The 11228-nt window shown below is 46.5% G+C and overlaps 1 protein-coding gene across 1 annotated transcript in view; it reads left to right on the top strand.

Moving 5' to 3' along the window:
• Positions 1-273: 273 nt before the first annotated feature.
• LOC107114016 (organic solute transporter subunit alpha-like) overlaps positions 274-11228 on the top strand; it is a 40345-nt gene continuing 29390 nt past the window's right edge. The window contains exons 1-2 of the mRNA XM_015415434.1: positions 274-277; positions 2763-3053. Of these exons, the coding sequence (XP_015270920.1) occupies positions 274-277; positions 2763-3053 (295 nt within the window). The remainder of the gene's footprint in view (positions 278-2762; positions 3054-11228) is intronic.

The raw sequence follows: 11228 nt of genomic DNA, 5'->3' as shown, positions 1-11228 counted from the left end.
CAAAGTACTGCTTTGTACTTATCCACACTACTTGGACTCCACTCCCTGAAGTACTTTCTGTTGTGTATACAATCAATGACAGCTTGTTTGTGGAAGTAAGATTATTTTGACTAATTAGCTTTACATAATGGCATCTGGAAGTTTCATAGCACAGTCCTAAACAGAATTATTATACCATTCTAAGCCAATTGACTTTAATGGGCTTAGAAAGGTGTAACTGTTTAGGACTGCCCTGTTCATCCTGTAGCTAGCTATCAACATGCTAATTCCACCATGGGTAATTTGTGGAGTGACAGAACTCTGATTACTGCTTTTTCAGGCCTTTCAAGAGATCAGAAATTGCCTGAATGGCAGAAGTTTCCTCTCCTGCTGACCCTGCCTCTCCTTTAGCAGCCTTGGAGTTTGTACCTTTATCAAGGCTTTGTCTGCCTCAACATACCTTCAAAGCCCTCTCCCTTTCCTCTATGTATTAGTGCTTCCCTCTCATGCACAAAGTTGCACACCAGTGGCAGAGCTCACCTTCTATGCCCACTCCTACTATGGTTCTTTAAAAGGTCATACACTTCACTCCTATCCTAGTTCACCAGCAGACTGAATGACAAAGAACAGGAAAACCTTTAGTTAAGTGTTGTTATATCTTTCTTTCAAGCTAATAATTTTTGCCCTGAAGTTTTCAGTGTTGTTCAAAGGAAACCATTAAGTTAAAGGAAGCTTAGCCAGGTGTTTGCTGTTTTTCCCCTGTCCAATAGAAACATACTATAGAATCAAGCAATAAAGGTTTTCCTGAGCGGTTTAATTTCAGGTAAAAGAGGGATTTGCATGCTGGGACTCCAGCAAATAAAAAGGTAGTATACCTGGGAGAAACCTACCCTAAAATTCTGTTTTTCTACATGCAAGGGCTCTGTTCCAGTTGAGAAACTCTCAAATACAAAACTTTTCAATTGCAGCCTGAAGTGATTTGGCCAAAGAGAAGTATGTGTGTTGTTATCAAGGTTATAGCTGGTGAGACACACTGTACTTTGTTACCATAAAAATGAAGATTGCATACCTGAAAAGGTCAGTCTCTGTACAACCAGAATAGCTTATCTCCTGATATTTGTATTTCAGGAAAATACCAGAAGGAATACCATTGATTCTTGGAGCACATTCTTAATGTTTTCATAGAAATAAATGGTTCTTCTTGCTTAACATAGTCTCATTTGTGACTCATACGTACAGTTGGCCCAGGTTAGCTTGATCTCGTCAGATCTTGGAAGCTAAGTAGAGTTAGCCCTAGTAGATCCGGGCCAAGGGTCAGTGTTGGCCCTTCCCCAGTCGCAGGACGCTGAGCCACCTCACCCCCAGCTTAAGCCAACCTGTGTGGCTCTCCGCCGGCAGGCACGACGAAAGACATGCCCTGGAGATCCAGCCCCAAGTCGCAAAACTTAAGCGGCCGATCGATCCATGCAGTCCCCAAGGCAGTTTGCCATCTTTCCCCAGGTCACCCAACCAAAGGCTAATCTGGACAAACTCCTCTCGCCTGAAGTAATTGATTGGTGCTCCCCTTAGCCGCATTTCCGTTATCAGCCCCAATCCTGCCCCTAAAGTGACCAAACTAACGATCAGCACCACCTCGAGCCAATTCCACAGCCCGCTGATTAGTCGTACGAGGTAGGCGAAAAAGCATCCAGGGCTCGGCCAATCTGCCCGGGATCAAAAATTCCTACCTGGCCCCAAAGAAGAAAGGCGACCAGCCGTAGCCCACACAACAATCAGGGTGGGAGGGTGGGCAAAGCTCTTTGCAAGAACTGGTTGACCAGGGGCGGATCTGGCTGCGTGTCTTCCCCTCATCCTTCAATGGAGTCAAAGGCGGCCCCCAGCAGGATGGCTGCGCCCCCTACTGGTAGGGCCGGATTTTGGTGGACTCGTTGATGTGGAAAGGGTTCCTTAAAGGTAGAAAGTCTGAAAATGATTATCTCAGTATATACACTTGGCTCTTCACTGCTTTCTCACCTCAGCTGGCACACTCTCAAATAAATAGTGTTTTAAGGGTCAAACCAGATGAAATGCATAAGATTTCAATCAGATCACCCCAATGTTTCAAAAGATAAATTGCAGTCTGGGGTGTGTGTGTGTCACCATTCAGCTCATAGTGTGAATAGTGTGGAGTAGAGGAGGTTTAACTGTTTTGCCATCACATGGTTTTGCTGAACAATACCAGTTCTTCCCCTGTGCTCTTTTTAGCACTCAAAAGGGTGGGAAAGGCTGGCTAAGAGAGAATTTGTACTAACTGTCCAAGGTGGGGTGTCGATGAAATCATGGCAGTGAGATTAAGCCCCCTCTCCCCTGCTTCATAGCCCCAGTCCAAATCAGGGCCCTGAACTGGTTGTTGCCCTTTATCACAGACCTCCTAGCCTCACCTCTGGCTTGACCCTTTGTGTGGCTTGTGAAAACAGCCTTTCATGAAAGCTCTGTTGTTGTATGCTTTGTTTACAAAATGCAAGTTTGTGTTTTTTTATAAAACACAATGAGGATTCTTTATACAGGACGTATTATGCATTCAAGATAAGAAATGTGCTGTTTTTCAATGTTGCACCCTGCTGTGGGCACCGAGATTGGTAACAGTTTGTGGAAAAGGTGTGTCACAACTAACACTGTAGCCAGGCAGCCTATCCCTATGGATCTCTCTCTTTCTCTCTCTCTCTCTCTCTCTCTCCCTCTTTTGTACTGGGGCACCAATCCCAGTGTTTCACTTGGCTAATGTTTCACTACCTCACTTGCAGGAGGTAGTGCCCCTGCAGAGCGACCCTTAGGAGAGCAGCAGAAGTGTCAAGATTTCACTCTGAATGTAGAAGGCAAGAGAGCTTTGCCACTAGAGAGCCTGCCTGGAAGAACAGCGACAAAGCAGGACCAGACGGTTGTTGTTGTTGTTGCAGGGAAAGAAAGAAAAATCTGCACAAAAAGGACACAAGAAATCCCCGGAGAAAGTTCTGAAATGGAAGAAGAGGGAAATGAGACTTTAGATTTCATCTGTTCTGCAAATGAACTTCCATTCTCCCAGACAATTTTGGAAAGTAAGTTTGTATACTCTTGATTCAGAACAAAACTTTGCAGGCAGTAGTTCTTCTTTGGGTGTCTTCCAAACAGAAAGCTTGTGTTTTAAAAGAAGCCTTTTCTTTCTCATTGTGGACTGACCTACTTAATGTTTCTTACATTGAAAACTCTATGGTGACATGATGGCACTTTATACACTTTTAAAAATGGTATTTGGATTGAGGAGGACAGATCCGTATTCCACAGAAGGGATGAAAGGCAAACTGAGTCCTGTGTTTTAATGCATATGCGCTTTTAATGGGAGATAAGAGGGCCATTCGCCTTTGCCTTTGAAATGAAGAAAAGGGCTGGCAAAATGAACAAGAACAGGCTTCAGGTTATTTCAGCAGGGCTTGAACAGGAAGAGTTCCAGGTGAATTGTCCCCATTGTTCAGGATGGGGAAGGCATGGATTCAAACAGGGACTGTCCACAGTCCTCTTACAGTTGCACGGTATGAACAGTGCACTCGCTGCAGAACAGAAAGTCATTGCTAGAGCATTCTGAGCATATCTGCTTTTCCTGTGTAGGGGATTCCTCAGCATTCAGTAGTGCAAACAAGCAAAACCACAAGGCACAAGGAAGACTAAACCCCCCCAAAGTAATTCATAAAAGAACTGTGATATGACAACAAGCACGGAAGTGCTCGGGGAGTGGTTACACTTTATTGGGGCCTGGAGTCCCAGCCGAGGCTATGAGATCATTTCAGCCGATGATACACAAGACTGCATGTGTGGGATAGGAGCAGGGGCAGGACATGCTATAAATCTGGAGCAGGCCCAGAGAAATTACACTAGGGCGCTGTATGGTTGTGTACAGATAATTAAATTTCCATTCATGTGGAGGTACTGCTGGATAACCTTAGAGTTCTCTCCCTCCCCCCCTTTTTTTCTTTTGGCTGTCTTGCCATGATCTGGTTTTATACTGATTTGAGAAGTACTAAGAAACAACTGAAGGTCACTCCCAGCAGCAAGCCTAGCTCTCTGGCTGTGTATATGACTGTTGTGGACATCAGCTGAATAATTCTAGAAATTGCTGAGCGGTCGGGTTAGAACGGATAAAAGGAAGTACTTCTTCACCCAAAGAGTGATTAACACTTGGAATTCACTGCCACAGGAAGTGGTGGCAGCTACAAGCATGGACGGCTTCAAAAGGGAATTAGATAAGCATATGGAGCAGAGGTCCATCAGTGGCTATTAGCCACAAGGTATAGATAGGGACTCTGGGGCAAGTGATGCTCTGTCATCTTGGTGCTTGGGGGGGGGGTCAACAGTGGGAGGGCTTCTAATGTCCTAGCCCCACTGGTGGACCTCCTGATGGCACTGGTATTTCTGGCCACTGTGGGATACAGAGTGTTGGACTGGATGGGCCTTTGGCCTGATCCAACATTGGCCTCTCTTATGTTCTTATGTTCTTATTAATTCTGTGACATGGGTGATGTGTAGTTTACACACACACCCTCTTTTATGTCAAGAGAAGTTTTTAACCTTTTCTTTAATAGAATAGTGGAAGATATGAAGGTATCTACTCATCTATATGATTATTTGTGTAGATATTTAAACTTAAAAAAAAAGAATACAGCTACCCATTGCAAGCAGACATGCACTGAGGGGAGCCAACACCTTTAGTTGTGATCATCCAAGGGCCAGCTTTATTCAGTTTTACATAGGATAAGGATCTCCTGCAGCCCAGGCCATAAAACATAGGCCATACCTGATCACAGCACTGGCATTTGATGGGATGCAGAAAATTCAGGCCTTTGCACACCCCTGATTTCTGGGCAAGGCCATCCTGGCTCCTCCTTGCCAAGTATTTATTACTGTTCAGGGGACGCATACCATGTCCTTTCCCCTAGCCTCATGGTCTTTGGATCAAGGATAATGGCACCCCTCAAGGGGTTCTTGTCCCATCTCCATGAAAGCACCAAAGCACCAGGTTTGCGATCTTTGCCTCTTCACCCTCTTAACTGAAGTTTCACAATTCTCACCTAAACCTTAACACATACCAGTCAACCACCTTTACCTGAACTGCTACTGCCATCAAGCAAGCCCCAAACCCCAGTCCAATAGCCATCTGGGGACTGGACAAGTTCATTCTCACAATCTTCAGTGTAGAGTAGGTGGGGGGGAAACCCTGGCTTGTGGCCAGTGAAGCCAAAGGGGCAAAACATTCCTACTCAGACCCCAACTGGGTGACTAGCCTGTGGCACTCTGAAACATTGGGAGGAAGGGAGGGTGGAAAGGAGCAAGGACAGTTCACTGGGCCTTTAAATAGCCCTTGCTCGCACCCCCCCAACAATTCACATCTCTATGTGCCATCGTCAGTACACCTACACATCCTCCCTCTGCAGGCCACTGGTGAACCCCTCCCCCATCCTAGTCAAGGGGGTGGCTGGAGCGTTATTCTTCCATAATCATATTTTCTGTCCATGTTAAAACCCATTGTTCTTATTTTAATGTGCATTCTCCCTCCTGGAACAATCAAGGCTCTTTTTATTCGTAGTGAGCTTCCTTGCAGAATACAATTGACAAATGCAAGCCAGTTTGGTTAATTTCACTAGTCCTGTTTGTTTGCTTATTTATTTAGTTGGTTCATAGCCCACCTTTTTCACTGAGTCTCTAGTAGGGAGAGAAAAAGGGGGGAAATATAATCATACTGTATAGGGCAAAGGAATAGGCAATGCAGTCCCCAGTCCCTACTGTTGTGTATGAAGGTGGCTTTCTGACCCAGTCTATCCCACTACAGATCAGTTCCATTAGAAGAATAAGAAGAAAAATCATGGGCATTTCTATTTTGCACATTTTGCAGAATGGTGCTACTACTTTGGGAGCCTTCCTGACCTCTTCAGGTAGGCCATTCCACAAGGTGGGAGCCACCACAGTGAATGTACATGAGTGGGCAGTTGCCAATCTTACCCGGTTGCGTGGAGAAACCTTTCAAAAATTCTGTTCAGATGACCAAAGCTGCCATGATGGAACGTAGTAGTAGGAGACACGGTCCCACAGGTATGTGGGTCCTAGGCATGAAGGGCATTTTGGGTGATAACCAGTACCATGAATTGAGCCTGCTAACTGATCCTTAGCCAATGGAGAGATTGCAGGATGGGTGTGTCATGTACGTTCTGCCAGGCATCCGCTAGTAATTGGGCTGCCACATTTGTACCAACTGGACTTTCTGAGTTGCCTTTGAGAGAAGATCCAGGTAGAGCGCATTACAGTAGTCTAGCCTCAGAGTAACTATGGCATGGATTCAAGTGGCCAGATCAGCCAGGAAGTTAGGAGGCCAACTGCTGGGCTGGGTGAAGCTGATAGATTCTTTTATTGTATCTGCATTGGCTTACTTCTCTATTAGTAATCCTGGGTCCAGTATAATCCCTAAACTGATTCAGAGAGTGTCAGCTGGAACCCACCAAAGGTGTGGAGCAGAGTGCCTTTCAAGACCTCAGCTTTCCAGACCAGCATTACCTCCTTTTTATCAGGATTCGGTTTTACTTGTTGACCCTTAGCCAATTAACCACAGCAGTAAGACACTGGCTTAGGATCTCTACAGAATCAGGTGATTTGATTAAAGAGATACAGAGCTGGGTGTCATCAGTATGGTGACAACAGCCTACTCCAAAACTGCAAATAATATCTCCTAAGGGCTTAGTTTTAATAACATGGAGATAATAAGACTGAACCTTATGGAACCATGCAAGGAAAGTCCCACACTGGTGATAGCTGGTCTTCAACAGCAACTCTCTGAGTCCAGTCTGTAAAGAATTATTTTAAACCAATCCAGGGTACATGCCTTAATCCCAACTACTTCTTCCAAGTGCTTCAATGAAATGGCATGATCCACCTTATCAAAGGCTGCTGATAGGTGCAGTAAGAGCAAAACAGAGGTGCAGCATTTATCTGCATTCAGAGATAATTAATTAAAGCCACAAATATTGTCTCCATTCCATAGCTTGGTCTGAAACCACACTGAAATGGATCTAGGGCAGATGAGTTATCTGGGAAGGACTGGACTTCTTCTGCTACCACCCTCTCAGACATCTTGCCCAGGAAGGGTAGGTTGGAGACTAGGCAATAATTAGGCACATTATTCTTCTCCTGTGATTTTTTTTTCCCAGTAGGGGATGGGTGACTGCCTGTTTGAATGACCCGTGAAACCATCCCTGGGAGTGATGGATTTATGATATAATTCAGAGATTCGTTGATATGGTCCTTACTTACTTTAAACAGCCAAGAAGGGCATGGATCCAATGTACGACTGGTGCTCTTCACAGATCTTAAGTTCTTGTTGACATCCATTGCAGTTAGCGGATCAAAATGCTGCTCAAATGGCCCAGATGATGTACTGGGTGGTCTCCCCCTCCCCCATATCACCACTTTATTGCAACCAGCATCCAGATTAGAATGTATCTGAAAGATTTTTTTAAAAAACCCCGAGAGGGTATTTTTATTATTTTTCATAAGACTATTAACTACAACGAAAAATATAGGAGGGGGGACTACAACTAAGGATAAAGGAAAGATACCCACACTAACTAAAAACCCAAGAGTAGGAGATCCTTTCCATGTTAATCTAAATGTTAATAATACAAGTGTTAGTGATACAATATACTTGTGAAGTTCTTGTTTAACACAGCTTCTATATTAGTGAGTTAATCTTTGTGAGAGTACTTCTTGAGCATCTTCTTTACTTCAAAGAGCAATTTACAGAGTCCTTCTGCCCTTACTTCGGTTTTCTATCCCTAAAGTCATACACAGTTTTTGTTGCTCCTGCCCCCGCTTCCCCCACAGAGTCCTCGTCAGTTCCCAAAGTAGCAGAGTCACTTGACTTGGTTTCTTCATCTTTAAGTTCTTCCTCCAGCCCAAGCTGATGTCTCAAAAATTCCTTAGCTTTAAAGATGGAGTCAATCTTCTCTCTTTTTGCGTGTACTTTAAAAATTACACATTCAGGAATCGCCCACCTGTACTGAATTCCATTAGTTTGAAGAAATGAGATCAGTTCCTTGTAGCCTTTCCTCTTTTGACGAATTTCAAATGGAATATCTTTTAAAGTCTTTATGATTGTATTCCCAAGTTTCAGTAGATTTGCCGAAGTTGCCTTTACTACAGCATCTCTGGTCTGTCTTCTTGCGAATCTCACCACAATCTCTCCAGGCAGGTTATTTTTTTAATATAATTGGAGTATGCCCGATAGGCAGCCTCCATGTCTTTTACTATTTCATCCGCTGATATACCTGTTACTGGAGCAATGATCTCTCCCAGAGTCTTCTTCAAATCTTCTTTTTCAATTTCCGGCACCCCCTGAAATCTGAGAGTCATGTTAGCTTTTTCCATTTGAAGCTGTAACAAATGAGTTTCCTGAGGTTTTTGTGTTGTTTCCATATCCGTCACTCTTTTCTTCATCTTCTTATTTCCGGTATCCATCTCTGTAATTTTCACAGTTGCATGCTCCACTTTCTTTTCCGTTTCTGCCAGCTGGCGCTGCTGCAGAGCAAAGTTTTGATTTAGTGTGGCCAGTTGCTGGTTAATACCACCGAGTTGCTCCATTACCGGCTTCAGCATATCCGCTAGCAACCTCATGACGTCTGCTCCCTCTTCCGGTCTTGGGCTCTGACTGCCTGGTTTCAGTTTTAACTTTCCTTGGGAAGCCGCCATATTCCACTTTGTTTACACTTTCAAACCACTATGCCAGGGCTCGAAAGACTCATTGTTTCACTATCGGTACTCAAGTAAGTCTCTCAGAAAAAACTCGCTATTTATTTCCCCCCTTCCCCCTTCACTATATTAGTTCGTTCGTGCGCTTAGGAGGCGTCCCTCCTTGCGCGCCGCTTTTCCCACGGGGGGGTACTCCTTTTTAGCAAAATAGTCAGTTTATTTCGAACTCACATTCATTGATGGTCATATTCTGACCTTGCTTTCTTCATTGTTGTTCCGCTCGATCTCCTGCGCTTGTCCCGGTCGAATTAGCTTATACCCGCAGGTCACTCAACGGCAGGACCACCAAGGTGGAGGGAAGCCTCTATTCTCCGGCATCAAGCCGTCGAAGAGGCTAACCCTCAAAAGCCCTCTGGCCTGGAAGCCATCGCAAGGGCTCCGTGGGGGTACCACTTGAGGTAGCACCCCTCCTTGCCGCTGGTGTGCTAGTCACCTCCCCAGATGTTGGGGAGAGCAACCGCCATCACCAACCCACAAACTGGAAGTCCCGTATCTGAAAGATTTTTGTCAGCAAAAAATTTGCAAAGTGATCCCAATAAATCATTAGGTCCTGTGAATGCAGAGGTTCAGACTTTGGGGTCAGCAGGTACTGAGCTACTATTGAGCTGGGCACAAATTAAGGGTGCGATGATGGCAGCAAAGCAGAATTTCTTTGCAGCTTTCACTGCTGCCTCATAGGTCTTCCAATGAGCTCCATAGGCCACTGCGTGATTCAGTTTGAGTTTTCTACTGTTGTTGTTCCTCCAGCCCTCTTCTAGTCACTCAGCTCAGTAGTAAACCAAGGTGCTGGGAGTGGGAGTGGACAATGAGGAGCAACTGCATCAATCGTTTCCAGGAGCTTCTCATTCCATGCTCTCATCACATTGATTTGCATAGTGAGAGGCTAGGGAAAGCATAGTAGGAGGTTTGGGAAAGCAGTGGCAATTAGGGATTCATACGAAGCAAAACAAAGGAAAAGGGTCCAGTAGCACCTTAGAGACCAACAAGCTTTTTGGATATGAGCTTTTGAGAGTCAAAGCTCCCTTCATCAGACTCTCAAAAACTTATTCCTCCCCCCCCCCAAAAAAAAAACTTGTTGATCTCTAAGGTGTTACTGGACTTGACTCCAGCTGTTCTACTGCAGACCAACAAATTGCCCTCAGAAACAATCATGAAGGAAAGACAATTTCCCTCTCTGCAACCAGGATTCCCTGCCCACAATGTAGAGGGAAGCTGCTTCCCTTGTTCTTGTAATGTATTCAGCCTGACATGCCCGGACTTGCCCGGGCTGGCCAGGCACAACTCTTCAATAGCTTCATGTCCAAAGACAATGGGTCCGTAGGATCCTAGCCGGCCCAATCAAAGGGCCAGCTTCTCAGCCGGGAGACCAATGGTCGCCCGGTTACTGTAAATAGCCTATCGGGAGTAGGGGGTGTGTTTAGGTGTACTTGGTGGCGGGTTTTCTGAACATATATAACCAGCCTGCGAGCTGGTCCCTTCGTCTTTGTCCTGAACTAAATAAAGGTATGCTTAGCTGAAATCACTCTCCGTCTGCATACTTTTCACTGGCGACGAAGGTGGGATACACGACCCCATGAACAAAGACCCGGACGCCAACACGAGCACCGCACCGAGCCCCGACGCCGAGACCTCCGGGAACCGCGCCGCTTCGCTTCCCAGCTCTCCGGCAACCGCTCATCGCGCAGCTCCCGGCTCCGCTTCGCTCCCTGCTGACCCCGAGAGCAGCAGCGGCCTCCACAACGCTCCCGACGCCATCGCCGTTCCAGAGGCCACCCCACCACGTGGCTGCAACACAATGGCGACCGCGACCGCAACTGAAAGCCTGCCCGCTTTCGATCTCTCCCAGCCCTCGCTGTGGGACACCTGGCTGGACACGCTGGAGAGCCGCTTCACCATCCACAAGGTGGTGGATGACGCGATGAAGAAGGCTTACCTGCTGAGCCACTGCGGAATCCAGACCCATCGGCTCCTCAAGGACTTAATCTCGCCCAAACTAACGAAGGACGAGTCATACAGCTCCTTAGTCCAGGCCCTGACCGACCATCTGGCTCCCAAACCCACGAAGTACGTGGAGCGGTTGGACTTCTTCGCAAGAGTTCAGGGCCCCAGCGAAACCACCTCCGATTTTCTGGCGGCGCTGCGGAGCCTGGCGACCCGGTGCTCCTTCCCCAGCCTCGACGATACCCTCCTGAACCAGTTCCTCGTCGGACTCCGGGAGCCGAAGCTGCAGAGGAAACTGGTGAGCCAGAACGATCTGAGCCTGGACAAGGCCATCCGGGAGGCCTCAGCATACGAACAAGCGCGACAAGACCGCCGCGCCAAGGCGGTCCACCGTACCCAAGTGAGCAGCGGCTCCGACGTCTCGGACCAAGAGGAAGTCCTGCAACTCCGACAGCGGACTCAGCAGCGACCAAAACACGCATCCTCCAGGACCAACAAGGCCCCGT

Source organism: Gekko japonicus, unplaced genomic scaffold, assembly GCF_001447785.1.
Source record: "Gekko japonicus isolate JY-2015 unplaced genomic scaffold, Gekko_japonicus_V1.1 scaffold1295, whole genome shotgun sequence".
NCBI lineage: Eukaryota > Metazoa > Chordata > Lepidosauria > Squamata > Gekkonidae > Gekko > Gekko japonicus.
The sequence above is the reverse complement of the archived record's forward strand: the minus strand, read 5'-3'. Positions and strand labels throughout refer to the sequence as shown.